The 15,184-nt window shown below is 42.2% G+C and overlaps 1 protein-coding gene across 1 annotated transcript in view; it reads right to left on the bottom strand.

Moving 5' to 3' along the window:
- The window catches only part of cacna1c (calcium channel, voltage-dependent, L type, alpha 1C subunit), a 128,132-nt gene that overhangs the window by 17,638 nt on the left and 95,310 nt on the right, over nucleotides 1–15,184 (bottom strand). Inside the window, exons 8-19 of the mRNA XM_030766455.1 lie at nucleotides 14,541–14,644; nucleotides 12,666–12,838; nucleotides 6,591–6,681; nucleotides 5,425–5,451; nucleotides 4,456–4,616; nucleotides 4,077–4,302; nucleotides 2,940–3,141; nucleotides 2,671–2,791; nucleotides 2,289–2,403; nucleotides 1,857–1,977; nucleotides 1,468–1,537; nucleotides 482–614 (exon numbers count right to left, since the gene is read on the bottom strand). Of these exons, the coding sequence (XP_030622315.1) occupies nucleotides 482–614; nucleotides 1,468–1,537; nucleotides 1,857–1,977; nucleotides 2,289–2,403; nucleotides 2,671–2,791; nucleotides 2,940–3,141; nucleotides 4,077–4,302; nucleotides 4,456–4,616; nucleotides 5,425–5,451; nucleotides 6,591–6,681; nucleotides 12,666–12,838; nucleotides 14,541–14,644 (1,544 nt within the window). The remainder of the gene's footprint in view (nucleotides 1–481; nucleotides 615–1,467; nucleotides 1,538–1,856; nucleotides 1,978–2,288; nucleotides 2,404–2,670; nucleotides 2,792–2,939; nucleotides 3,142–4,076; nucleotides 4,303–4,455; nucleotides 4,617–5,424; nucleotides 5,452–6,590; nucleotides 6,682–12,665; nucleotides 12,839–14,540; nucleotides 14,645–15,184) is intronic.

The raw sequence follows: 15,184 nt of genomic DNA, 5'->3' as shown, positions 1-15,184 counted from the left end.
TCTCAAGCATGTCAGAAAGTGGAATCTTGTTTGTGAGTTTGTGTGTGAGTTTGTGTTTGAGACTGCGTATTGTAACGGTTATAATGTGCTTTGTCTTTAAGAGCACACTGCCTATGCATGCGTATGTTAGTGGGATTGAAGGAAATTAGTCTCCCTCTTGTGTGGAACAAGTGCAGTGCTCGCTGCCTCACTCTACCGCCGAAAAACTGTAACGCAACAGCTCATGTATGCCCTTTCTGTTTTATTTTCACTAGTCTGAAGTGCATGTATGTCCAGATTAGTGTGCCGTGGTGACCCGGCATTCTATGGTCGACACTTTATTATTATGACCTCCCCTATGAGTACCGCCAGCTCTGTTGTCCCACCTCTTCCATGGTGTCTCCAGTCTTCACTCTACGAAGCTAAAGCGTTACAGTATGTGACTGACTGTTGTGTTGAGTGAATTTGTGATTGAGTGAGTGGTAATGACTGGATGTTGTACTTGTTAGTGTGGCTGAAGATGAAAAATGCCCTGGCCTCTGGCATTGGCACTGCTTTCTCTTTCAGCTGGATATCTGACAACGGTCTGGGCCTTGGCCCCACTGGCATCTCAGGCTCTTCGTCTTCCTCCTCTCCTATAGACACAGAGAGAAAGAGAACGAGAGAGAGAGAGAGAGAGAGAGAGAGAGATAGAGAAAAAGTGAAAAAGGGAGATAACAGAGGGAGGGAGATAGAGAGACATACACACATACAGGATAATGGGACTCACCAGGTGTGTGTATAAATGTTTAATATGTGTACATGTTGTGTGGATATACTTATGACAATGAATGAGAGAGAGAGAGAGAGAGAGAGAGAGAGAGAGAGAGGGGAGAGAATGTGAGAGACAGAATTTGAAAGAGAGGGTGACTGAAGGGTGAGGAAAAGAGTGTTCAAACAGTCTGTGAGAAATGAAACGAGACTCAGAAAACAGAAAAACAGAGCAGTGCCTTGCACGAATGTTTCATGTTTTCTCACATATCAACACAATAAGGATGTTTTAATGAAATCTTTCAGAACTGTCCCAACGCAACTTCACCAAAAACGACAAACAAAACAACTGATTTGTGGGCAAACCGAGCAGACAAAAGGAGAAAGAAGAGCCAGAAAGTGCTGGGGAAATAGGTGAAAAATTCAACTATGCCAAATTGTAAGATTTTTTCCTAATTGTCCTCTATTTTTTCTCCTGTGTTGCTTGCAATTCTAAGTTTGTTTTTTGACCTGAGAATGTCTAAGTCTTGGCGGATGGTTAGAGGATTGGATAACATTTAGAGGGAGGTTTAGGGCTCGCCTTTAGCGAGATGTTTTTTTGTCCAGTGCACTGTGAGCAATGCTTGGGCTTCTACGTCACTGAGAGCACTAATCTAGTTTTTTGTTCTTGCTTCATGTCTGCTGTGGTTTTCCCTTTGGATTGTTTACTCTTACGTTTGAGCACTGCTACAGTGGTACCTGGGAAGTCATTCACTGGGTATGGATTCTTCTCCTCTCTCTCATCACCTGTGTATTCATCTATGTTTATCTGAAAATTCACCACAAACAAACAAACAAATAAATGAGTTACCTCTCACATTTAGCAGTCACGCAAACCCTGTATTTATTGAACAGCTCTGTAATTCCAGGTATGAGCTGCGCTTATGACAGTGTTTAACAAATACAGTACTTTTGAAACAATGCAGACACCCACACAGAGCAGAATACTTCATTGCTGATATAAGTGAGTTTATAGCTGGGGAGAATATGACCATTTGAGAGTGTTGTGTGTCCCTGTATGAGGTGGTGGTGTGAGCATGTACGAGCACACATGTTTGTGAAAATGAATGCATACATATATGGCTGACCTTGGTGGCAGTAGGGGTCTCTCCATCCGAGGTGATAGACTTCAGTTCAATTTTCTCCTCTTTCTTCTCCTCCTCTAATGGAGGTTTCTCAGTGTCCTGTCGTTTCTCTGGGCTAGCAGTCCTACAGGACCAGAACAATACCATCAGCTTGCTTAACCTGCAAGTTATGTGCTGATGGGGTAAGGTTTAATAGCTGTGATAAATCAGAATTCAGTAAAATTCTCAGATAGTGCTGCTTGTACAAAAAACATTAAGGACAAAATACAGTGTAACACAGGGAAAAGATGTCTCATACAGAGTGCTGTGCTCATTAATAATGTAGCACAAAATACTAACCACAACACAAAGATGTATATTCACACACAGTATAAGTTTAAAAACATCCACCATACAAAGATACTTATTCTGAGCTCATACATTTTCCTTGAATACCTGGCCAGTTTCTTCCTCTCCTTCTCCTCTTCCTCCTCCTTCTGGGCAGATGTCAAGCTTTCAGCATCTGCCAGGTTGTCCACAGCAATGGCCAAGAATACATTCAGGAGAATATCTGTTTACAGCACAGGGTTAAGGGCCCAAGCCTACAGTTTTAAAAGGCTACAGTTAACAATCAATGTAAAAGAATGAAAACATTTAGAGAGCAATTAGTAAAACTGTGATTAAGACTGTTTGTAGAATTATGCATTTGCAAGGAATATCATTAAAATCTTTAAATCTTTAATGAGTATTTTGTGCATAACATTTGCGTATACTTTGGCATTTCAGAGAGAGTCCCCCTTCCCTGTCCTTCTCTGTATGCTGGGGACATAAAGGATACAGTTTCCACAGATGAAGAGGATGATGAAGTAAATACAAACTAGCATGCCAGGAAAGGATGGTCCTCCGTAAGCCATAATACCATCATACATCACAGAGTTCCAGTCCTCTCCAGTTAAAATCTGTCAAAAGTTTAAGCAAACAAATATGACTGAGGTCTGATTATGAAAATGGAATCCAGCCACCCCCTTACCCAGCCCATGCACACACACAAACATAAACACACAAACACCCACACACACACACACACCCACACACACATACACACACCTGGAACACGGTGAGCAGAGACTGAGGGAAGTTATCAAAGGTGCTGCGGCGGGTCTCGTCGAAGTTAAATTTACCACCGAAGAGCTGCATGCCGAGGAGAGAGAAGATGATGATGAAGAGGAAGAGCAGCAGCAGCAATGAAGCGATGGAGCGGACGGAGTTCAGCAAAGATGCCACCAGGTTACTCAGAGAGTTCCAGTACCTGTGCCATTAAAACAGACTTCATTAATCACAATACTCCCTCAAAACCACAATGCTCTAAATTATGGGCTTCATTACTCACAATACCCTCCAAAAGAATGGCCTGATGAGGGTTTTTTTTAGCATACTGACTCCATTCCTTATTTTCCAAGAATGACCGCACAGACATTTTCAGCACTGTGTCTGTTTCACAGACTAAATGACTGATCGGAAAGCTGCTCCAGTGTATCGGTGACTAACTGACCTGACCACAGCACTGAAATGACTCCAGACCTCTAAGAGAGCAGCTCCAATGTGAATATGTTTTATTCAATTTAAACAGACCCTCTGCTCTCTTGTACCCAGCCAGAGCCCTCAGGAGAGGGCTGTTTATATTTGTCTAAAGTCATACAGACATTCAGACACAGTGTAGTGACGCTCGTGGGGAGAGTGTTCATGACTTCATCCTAAGGTGAAGGGTATTGCTGATAGATTAAACTGTACCAGTAAAGAGGTCCAGAGGCTCATTACCCTGCGTGGTACCCACTGCTGTAGAGTTTGATGAAAGATAATGTAAGGGATTGAATTCCATGCCTATATTTGTCCTTTCTTCCCCTGTCCTCCGTTTCTGCTTCAGTCACACCATTGCTTAGCAGTTTGGTTTTTAAATCGCTAAGCGGAGGCAAGGCTTCATAAAATAAAACACTAACATTAAAATCAATAGTCCCATATACAGAGAGATGCTGACAACTCAGTAGCCTTATATGTACAAATAAAAAACATCAATGGACACACTAATTCCAGAGTCCACAGTGAGGGGAGACAGTAGCAGTAGTTTCAGTAGTTCTATACAGACTGGGATACTAATGAAAGCATCAGTAATTCTATATGAAGACTGGCAGAGCCATTCTGTTATAGAGAGACCAGCAGTAGAGTAACTAGTCTATCAGTCTGTACCTGGTGATCTTGAAGATGCGCAGCAGCCGCACACAACGCAGCACAGAGATGCCAAGTGGAGACATAATCTTAGTCTCAACCAGGATGGTCTCCAGGATACCACCACACACAACAAAACTGTCAAAACGGTTGAAGAGTGAGACGAAGTAGGCCTGCAGTCCCAGACTGTACATCTTCAACAGCATCTCTCCAGTGAAAAGTGCCAGTAGAACTTTATTCGCTATGTCTGCGGGCACACATTTATGCAGATTTAGTCATATAAACACACTTTGGCAAGTCAATTAGTCACACAGTGAATGGCCATACTGGCCATATTTGATTTTTCAGTTTAATGCACATATTCACTCAGTTTTTAGAAAGATGTGAAGAGTAGAGACACCTTGTACATCCGTGAGCCACTGAGGCTGTTTATGGTGCTCTGATGCAATGGTTAGGGTGTTAAGGAACACCAGAAAGATCACCAGCCAGTAAAACACATTGGATTTCACTGCTGCACGGCTCTTCCTACGACACAGCCTGTTCCAACGACGAGAGTACCGACTGCCCAGAGAGAGACAGACAGGGAGAGAGAGACAAAAAAGGAGAGAGAGAGAGAGAGAGAGAGAGAGAGACAGACAGAGAAACAGAGAGACAGAGAGAGAGGGAAAGACAGATATGGGGAGTTGGTAGGAGACCATGTTAGAGAGCCATTAAAGAGGAATTAATCTGTTAGTCTGTATCATTGCCACATGCTAATGGGTACTTTGTGTTTCTTTTGGGCCAGTCTGGAAAGTCACTTACTCAGGTGTAAAATTAAATTGCCAAATTAAAGGACGGCAGTGAATTTCAGCTACTGTAAAACACATGACCAGGTGATAAAACCACTAATGGTAAGAGGACTAACTTCGCACTGTTCATACAAAAAGCACTACTAAATATCTTCATTAGAAGAATACGCTGCCTGAAAAGAAAGACACAAGCACTGTTTAGTGTTACAACAAAACACTTTAGGGGAGAAAGCCATTCCATCCCACTTATCCTACTTCCGCTGTAATGAAAATCAGGATAGTCCTGGCAAACCACACCTGAAATCCCAGTGTTTGGATAGTATTGCCTGACTGATAATAGTCTAGTGTAATGACTGGCTAGTGTTTAGCAAGATGCTGATGGGTTCTGTGTGTGTTTTCTTTTTTTAGTGAATCATGGCACATTGTAATCAATACAACACAGCACAAATCACACAAAGAAATACATGTTTACATGTACAGACACATATATTTACATACAAACACACATAAGTACACAAAGGTTAAACAGTGAGAACAAAGACAGAGTGTCCAGGCGCCGGACAGTCATGACATGTACTAACCTGAATTTGGATTTGGAGATCCTATTTCTGGAACAAAAAACAGAATGGATTATACAAACAGAACAAGGACATGACATTATGGAAGACATTGCATCAGAAAGAGAGAAAGTGAGAGAGAGAGAGAGAGAGAGAGAGAGACAGAGAGAGAGAGAGAGAGAGATACAGAGAGAGATACAGAGAGAAAGACAGATTGAGAGAGAGAGAAAGACACAATGAGACAGAGACTCAAGAAACAACAGAAAACAGCATGTCAAACAGGCTAGGCTATTGAAGTTAGAGAGTGATAAGGAGACATATGGAGAGAGTATGAGTGAATGGAGAGATGACCTTTTCTTTTGATGAAGAGACATCAGGGGAGGGCGTTGTTTACAACTGTACCCAGGAACTAGTAATTCATTACAGTAAATTACAACACTGACAATTTACAGCCACTAATCTTGTGAAATATGAAACAGAGACTTGGAATGTCAAATATCTTAATAGAAATATGAGCCACAATGTTGGAGTATACAACTACAGTATTCCGCTTGGCTTGTCCCTAATGGCTGGGCATGGTGCTTTTCTGGGTGCTGAGCATTGTGTTTTTCAGGGTTTTGGGGATGGTGTTGAACTGAGAATTAGGGATGACATGTGTCTAGTTTGGTCACAAACTACAGAAACAGATGAACAAAGAGAATGCAAAACAGAGTGTAAAATCTCCCCATGAATCACATGTGTGATTGGTGTGTGTGTGTGTGTGTGTGTGTGTGTGTGTGTGTATGCGCTCTGTATCCTACATACGACGGCTCTGTTATGTTACTGATACTCTGTAAGCAGAAAAATCACATAAAACAAAGACAAAAAAAAGCTCAATAAGAGAATAAGTGGTTCTGGAATAAGTACAGCAATAGAGCGAAGGATGTGCAAAATTAAGGGTAAGAGTGCCATGTTCTCAGAGAAAAAAGCAAATAATGTGAAGAGAAGAGAAGAGAAGAGAAGAGAGGAGAAGAGAAGAGAAGAGAAGAGAAGAGAAGAGAAGAGAAGAGAAGAGAGGAGAAGAGAAGAGAAGAGAAGAGAAGAGAAGAGAAGAGAAGAGAAGAGAAGAGAGGAGAGGAGAAGAGAAGAGAAGAGAAGAGAAGAGAAGAGAAGAGAAGAGAAGAGAAGAGAAGAGAAGAGAAGAGGCTTACGCTAGTCTGGTGCAACAGGTTTCTCCCTCCATGTCTCCAGCAGGAACATTATCTGTATTTACTGACTCGTTCTCACTGGCCGGCATGCTCACTGAGAGAGGGAGAGAGGGACAGGAAGAGAAAGAAGGATGAATTACCAGTAAGGACGCTTGTTATTTACCATTTCCTTCAGTCCCATCATTCTCTTCCCCACACACTAACACAATCATACCACACACACAAACAGAGTCAGACACAGAGAGACAATAAATAATTTAATGATAATGGCAGACATATCAGTCATATTAACCAAATCCATAAGTTCCACTGACATTAAACCAATGAAAATATGTCTAGCTATTTGTGTGGCGCCCAGCAAGACTCCAGAGAGACAAAATTCAGCCCCACTTACTTTCCCCAGAAACCCTGCAGCCAAAAGGTTTAAACACAGAACACAGACTGTAGGAGAATGACCTATTGCATTTTGCTCTAAGTGTGCTTTGATAGGTCGAGAGACAGATAAAAGGAGACTGAGTGTGTGTGTGTGTGTGTGTGTGTGTGTGTGTGTGTGTGTGTGTGTGCGTGTGTGTGTGCGCGAGAGAGAGAGACAGAGCGAGAGAGTGAGAGAGACAGAGAGAGAGAGAGAAAGAGCAAGACAGAATAAATAGTACCTTATCTCCTCAGCATCTAACTGACAATTCTCTCTGGGAGGTTCTGCTAATCATGGACAGTGGGACCAAAGGGGTGGGGTGAGAAAATAACTGGGTAATCCTCATTGAACTATCAAAATATCATTCTTATTGTTTCTGTCATTCTTCATATCCATACTGGTGCAGAATAGCAAAGGCCTTTGGGGAATCAGTGGGAGACATTAAAGCTGCATCTGTGAATCTGAACCAACAAAAACCTTCAACCTGGTAGCTTACTCAGTATGAGCAAAAATGCTCATTTGATCAGTAAAACCCAAAATGAAGCAATAAAACCCAGACACTTTCCCCTATTCATTTGAGACAGCATAGCTCTATGGAGACGACCAATCACAGATAGGATGGCTCCATAGAGACAGCCAATCACATGCAGGCTTGGTTGTGGTTCCTGCAGCATGCTTTTACAGCGTTTCATGAATGTCCTGCATGCTGCATTCTGTTTCACACCTCTTTTAACGGAGAAGACCACTGCCATGACTGCTCGTTATAAGTACTACTCCACATTGCTTTAATGGGACAGATCACATGAAGCACACACACCAACACATGTGTGCACGCACACACACACACACACACACACACACACACACACACACACCTAACACAGAATCATTGCTTCCCCCACAAAGCTCAGAGGGCACCTCTAAACACACCTGGTCCTATACGTAACAATGAAATCCTGAATTAGTCCAGTCAGGAATCTTATTGTTCCAGGGCCTGGATGGCAGCGGAATACACAAATATATATATATATATATATATATATACACATACACACACACACACATTTTGTACCCTGCACAACCAATTGGAAACAACATCCCAGTAGAACTCAAAACTTAAACACTGTCCTTAACCTTGTTTGACGTGCCTGGATTTGTCCATGGCATCTTTTAAAAGACAGCTGTAAACATTAACATATATGACAGTTTGCAAATGAGTGTGTGATCACAGTAATAAATGTGAAAAAGATATAAGATTACGCTAGCAGATCTGAGTTTATGAACGGTCTCAAATCAACAAATATGATCATCTACAAAGTTTTGTGAACTTGAATTCAATTTCTTTGCTTAGAGCATCAGTCAGCAGTCAGTGAGCTCCTGCCATCATGCCAGTCATATCAGGATACTTCAAATATTCTTAAACTCATTTCATCTATGTAGCTCAGCTCCTCTTTTTCATTTCAATTGTAAGAGCTCTATAAGGCTTCTTATGGCAAAGCAAGACACATCATTCCAATACTGGCTTCATACATAACACAGTGTCTCTCACACTGATTAGGCTATATCTGCCCCATCAGTATATATTATAACCCAAACATTTATAGAGTTTTATATGTTTTCCTTTAAAAAAAATCATTTATAAAAAAATTTCCAAAGAGTTCTGATGAAATTATCTGTAAGAGCAAATGAACATGCACAACGTCCAGGTATCCCAGGCACATAACAACAAACCAAATCAAACATAAAGTAGCTGGATATTCATCTTTTAATTAATATTCAGAATATGAAATCTGCATGCATGTCATAATTCAGAATATTAATGTGTAAAATATTTGAGATTCCTTCTACAAGTGCAAGAGGCAGGACAGCTTTTTCAGCAAAGTCCCTCACCACCCCATATAGTTTAAAGAAGTAAACTCTCTCTCTTGCATGGGGCAGAGGGCAGAAATGGGATGCAGAAAGTAGAGTGTGCTGGCCATGCAAACGCACACGCCTTACGAAGTTTAGCTGCTTTTCTCCTCATCGCTCCAGGAATGCACTGAAAACGCTGACTCTTTCCTGGAAACAAAGAGTACCACTGAGTCCACGCTGACATGCATACACACAAGCATGGCCACATATACATTCACACACACACACACACACACACACACACGCACGCACGCACGCACGCACACATACGGACATGAATACTCATCATATGAAGCAAAAAAAGAAAAAAAAGAGGGGGAGAATCACTACTATGACCATGACTGGATCCTGCCCACTTACTCCTCCAGGTGGGTAAGTTACCAATAGATAGATATTGTTAGATGATTTGCCCACGAGAGAGAGAGAGAGAGAGACAGAGAGAGACAGACAGACAGAGACAGAGAGAGGGAGGGAGGAAGACATGAGCTTTTTCTAGTCCTTATCCCAATGACTCATGCGAGGAGGATCAGCAATCCCCAGCTTAGATCACAAAGTCACAGAACAGAGCCACATAGACACATACACACAGAGAGATACACAGACACAAAGAATAAACAAAGCACAGGGAACACTGAGCCCAGAAATACAAGGACATCTCACTTGTGCCACACACTGTAATGTATTGCCACACCGGTGCAGGCGGGCGTACACACGCCCACACATATACACACAGTGAAGAATATTAACTATTTACCACGGAATGACTAAAGCAAGCCACACACACACATATAATCCTGTGGTCTATAAGTCTGTTGATTAGAGAGAGATGGACAGATATTGTCCAATTAAATGCATAAATGAAAGGAACGAGAATGCTATGCCTTTCTCTCACTGTAGATGGCAGTGTTGTTCTTGGGCTCAGCATAGTTTGGGTTTTACTCCTGACATTTGGAACACTGGGGAACTGCTTCTCCTCCCCCAGTACACACAGTCCTCAGAGCCCTGCTATGGTGTGTATGTGTGAATCTGTGTATGTATATTTGTGTGTGTTAGCATGTGTGTGTGTATACTCAAAGGGATAAGTCCTGTTCCCATCTGATCTCAGTAAGAGGCACAACTCCCAGTCTCTCAGGCTCTAAAGGCCAAAGTCAAAAATAGGTCTGAAAAAGACTACACACACACACACACATGCATGCACACGCACACACACACACTCAACCAGTCCCCTCCACAGATACACTAAAACCAACATAGCACACAGTCCCTTTCACGTGCCGCAACACAGCAAAAACACACAAATATGGCACAAAAACTGTTTCTCACACCTACCCAAACACATATTTTGCTTTCACTTTGCTAAAATAAAGCTCAAACAAAACAAATATACCAAACATACCAAACAGACACAACTTATTTGTAACAAGAGCCAACTTCACAAAGACAAATAAGGAAGAAGACCAGTAAAAAGACGTGTTATCATCAAAATATTAAGGAGAATTTTATATTTCCGTGTTACTCTGGTTAATAGTTGTATTTTGTTTAGTTTCTGGCAATACACAGTGAAGAAAAAATGACTCCATGTGCCAGTTGCTGATTACATGACCATTCAAGATGACAAAAAAAAGAGCTGCAGAAAATGTACTGATGATTAAAATACTGGAAAACAACCACTAGGTGGCAGTGTACTACATTTAACAAATTTATCTAATTGAATTCGATGTGGCTGTTACATTTATTTTAAAACATTCTGGTTTTGGTACATTCATTGGTGGGCCAGATAAAGAGTGTTGCTGGGCCATAAGGAGTTCATCCCTGTGTTAGATGGACGTTAGATACTCTCTCACGCCTTCTTCTCTACAAACCTGTGACAAAATGTTACACATTAATACAACTTTATATTAGTAAGGAAACCATAACAGACAGTAAGAGAGAGTCTATAATTTCAACTATATCACAGTTCTGAAGCATCCAGCAGTAATATATCATACAGAACTGAATTAAGTCTGTAACTATACTTTGTTGGGGGGGGGGGGGGGGGGGGGGGGTGTAAGAGAAAGCGTAAGAGAAAGGAAAAAAGAGAACGAGACAGAAGTGAGACAGTATGAGAGCAAGAGCAAGCTCCTGAATCACTGTAGCATCTCTAGCGGGCCATAAAACAGAGGACTGTGAGTGCATAAGGAGAGAAATTAACGACTGGTTTCGGTTACGCTTTATGCCTGGCGCCTCTGTCAGCTCCTCCATTAGCACATCAGCTACACAATACTAATGAGCCTAGGGCTACAAAACACACCTCTGCCCTTTAAACAAAGAGAGTGCTAACACAGACTTTGAGCACGGCACGAATACAACAATTGAACACAACCTTAACATTGTTTTAATGCAGCATCTGAGCACATGAATAAACAAAGTGCAGGTGTGTCATGGTAGTGGTGGTGGGTAGGGAGAGAGAATCCTAGCTTGTGAATACATACCACTGTAGTCCACAAAGTCCCCCATTCATTTGAATAGATGGATGCTGTCTATTAGTGCATTATCCCCAAAATATTCTGAACAGACATCTCACTTGCTGATCAAAAAGCATGGCCTGCAAGACAGTGATCACAGTCCCAGCGTTCCTGATGTAGCCTCTACCAGTCGCAGGTGGGTGGTATGCCTCACTTCTAATGTTGCCCAACTGTGACTTCAGGGTTTTTTTGGGGGGGAGGAGGGGGGGGGGGGGGGGGGGTTGCTCTTCGTTGTAGGGAACAAATCTATGCCGCTGTTCATAGGTGACTATTAAAAATACAGTTATATTGTATGCAGGTCAGACGGTAGCCATTTTCCTCTGATGTAATGTCCTCTCTGGAGTTTTATTTCTATGTGACAGAAATATGACAGACCTGTGACTTGCTTTGGTTCTAACGACACCAGGCTGCAATGTCATAGTCTTTTCTCCCTGAAATAAATGTTAATATCTTTGCCAGCGTTCCGTGTTATGGACGACAAATCAGTTTCACTGACAAATTAAGTTACCATAAAGAAATGTTTGAAAAAAAAATCCACTTTTTATCACTCAGACACATGACTTTGTATTGGATGTCTAAGAAGGAATTGTTTGTACTCAGCCTAATCACAAGACTGCCAATGCCTAGCCCCTGGTCTCAGCTTGTCTTGTTCTTGTAAGGACTTTAAGCACTCCTTAGCCATCAGCTTTTGAATAATTATCTATGGAATCAGCCCATAACATACGCTGAGTTAAGTCTTGCATCATCAATTTCACTATAAGACGGCACTCTTTCACAGAATGGAGAAGTAATCATACAAACTGTAAACGCTCTTTTGATAAAAGGAAAAAAATAATCCTAAAGAACATCAGTTTCAGCCAAATTATTCTTTTTAGAAAAAATGTAATGCAAAGCCTCACAATATACAATACTGATCCACACTCCACTGAGCCTCACACCCAGAGTGAGAAATTGACACACCAACACACTAACAACAAGCCCTACACACAGTACTACTACAGACTATAGCTCAGAGCTGTAGACTAGTTTATGGTAGCCATGGGATGTAGACTGTCAAAGTGTATACAATTGAACACAAACATACACTATCTCTCTCTCACACACACACACACACGCACACATACACACGCAGCTGCACGAGTTTGCACATGTGCACATACACATACACAAACACACAGAAAACACACACAAAGTCACAAAACACAAATGAAATATTGCACTTGTTCTCCTGCCTTTCTGACAGATACTCACGGTTTCTGGGCTTGTCATCATCGAGACCGTCCTCCTCATTCTCTGGGTCTATGTCCTCTGCCTGAGTGATCCAGTCAAGATAACCTTTCAGATCCTCCTCCAACTGCTGCTTTTCACGAAGCTTCTGGAAGTCTCCACGAGCTTTAGCCTTCTCTCGCTCTTTAGAGAACTCTCTTAACATGCCAAGGTGACAGAGAGAGCCAGAGAATGGCATGGGATGAAGAGGAGAGTAAGAAAAGAGAAAGAAGAGATCTGAGTATCAGGTTTATTTAAAAGCCAAGTATGTGCAGTTCAGACAAATACTTAAACAGAAATAAAACGAGCAAATGAAATGAATGAATGAAAGAGTGACAATGAGAGGGAGACAGTGAGAGAGAGAGAGAGAGAGAGAGAGAGGGAGAGAGAGAGAGGGAGAGAGAGAGAGGGAGAGAGACAGGCGTCTGCAGAGCAGAGTGAGGAGAGAGAAGGGGTGACTTTCTGTCAGGAATTTAACAGTAATCTAAAGGCCACAGCACAGAAAAACAGGTCTACAGAGATGTCAGTGACAATGATAAAAAGATGATGGCGTGAACCTTGCCACTCAGAATCATACTAAAATGCACACAAAGCCAACAGTCCAACAGGGTAGGTAATTACATGTCATAAACTTCATTGCCGAATCCTACGTAATATTCAACTTCTGGGTTTCTGTGCAGTTCTGCTCATTAGCTAGGCATCTGGTATGACACTGGTATAGGTGTCATAGAACAGTCAGTTCAAGGGCAGTTGTTCTTTCAGATGATAATGATCTATTGTCTGCTGGGGATTGTTTGGGCTTGTGTTGGACAGTTACAAAACAACATTAAAATCAAACAAGTCAGAAATTGAGGTAAAAGCAAAAAGACGGTATATCTGGAAGTATTCCATGCTGCTAAGATCCACCACACACATGTGGTGAAGGAAGGTAGAAAAAAAGAGTGAGGAGTAAGTGACCAGTCCAGTGATAGAGCAGATGGAGAGGTCTGAGCAGAGAGAAGCTGTGTGCTCCTTACCCACTCAGCACCCCCAAAACCAAGTTCAGAACAAAAAACGAGCCAATGATGATTAGAGTGACAAAATAAAGCCATGGCCATGAGTTCCCCACAGCGTCGTTCACCTGGAGAGATAGAGTGATGGAGAGATGGAGTGATGTTAGAGTGAGTCAGAACAACAAGACTGCTCTGGGCTGTCCTCCCTCTCCTCCCCCTACTCTATGAGTTTTACTGTGTGTGAATTATTCAGTAATCTAGGGAGGAAACTTTATGCATGACTGTGAACCTGCAAACCTCAACAAAAGAGACGCAGATCTGTCTGGCGGCCTGTCTGTTCACATCACAACTCCTAATAAAAAACCTGTTCCAATGACCAAAACCGCACAAACTTATCGGGAGTCACAGAAGAAAAGCGAACTGTACTCCCTGAAACACTGAAGGGTGTGTGTCACTCTTTTGTTACAGGTGTGTGTGTGTGTGTGTGCGCGCGTGCGCGTGCGTGTGCGCGTGCGTGTGTATGTGTCTATCTATAAGGCAGCTGACTTATTGCCAGAACATACATTAGCATAAAGCTGGCAGTCAGGTCATTGCTGCAGTAGACAGGGGGTCTGTTTGTATATTAATGTGGTGACTGTCTGCAGTAATCATTTCAGAAAAGCAGTTGAGCTTGACTAACCTTCTTGTGTGTGTGTGTGTGTGTGTGTGTGTGTGTGTGTGTGTGTGTGTGTGTGTGTGTGCATGTATCTGGACAAGAATGAATCCCTGCCCCCTGCAGTCTTGTTGTCTGGTGAACAAGTCAAACACATACAAGCACACACACACACACAGACACACACACACACACACACACATACTTGGAGCTTACCCGCTCAACACACCCAGAACCAGATTTAGAACGAAAAAGGACCCGAAGATGACCAGACTGACAAAATAGACCCAGGGAAGCTCATATCCCATAGCATCCTGCATCTGCACAGCAGGAAGAAGGAAGTTAGGAAAACAGGATAGCCAGGAAAATGAGGTGTGTGAGAGAGAAAGAGAGAGAGAGACAGACAGACAGACAGACAGACAGAGAGACAGAGACGCAGGAACAGACAGAAAGAGACACAGGAGGCAGATGCATACATGCCTCTACCAACCCCCAAGGGTTTCAGAAAATAAGAAACATCTGCATCCACGTATCCACCCACAATCAATAACAGTCACTGTTCATGTCAGAAAGTCTGTGATTGGCAGCTAAAGTGGAATAACCTCCAACTAAGGGACAATGACACTTCAACGAAGACACTCTGTCATCATCAACTGTGTTAGTGTGAGAGGGCTGAATCTGTCTGCCTCACATTCAAACACTGAAATATTCAACAGTGTATCATTAGTGCAAGAGAGCATGACAACCGTCCTGCTGCTCAGAAATTCTAACTCTACACACACACACACACACACACACACACACATACACACACACGCAGAGATGTGGTTTATAGACAAATAGATAGTAAAGAGAGGGGT

This window comes from Chanos chanos, chromosome 1 (assembly GCF_902362185.1).
Source record: "Chanos chanos chromosome 1, fChaCha1.1, whole genome shotgun sequence".
Taxonomy (NCBI): domain Eukaryota; kingdom Metazoa; phylum Chordata; class Actinopteri; order Gonorynchiformes; family Chanidae; genus Chanos; species Chanos chanos.
This window is presented reverse-complemented; position numbering and strand designations above follow the sequence as displayed.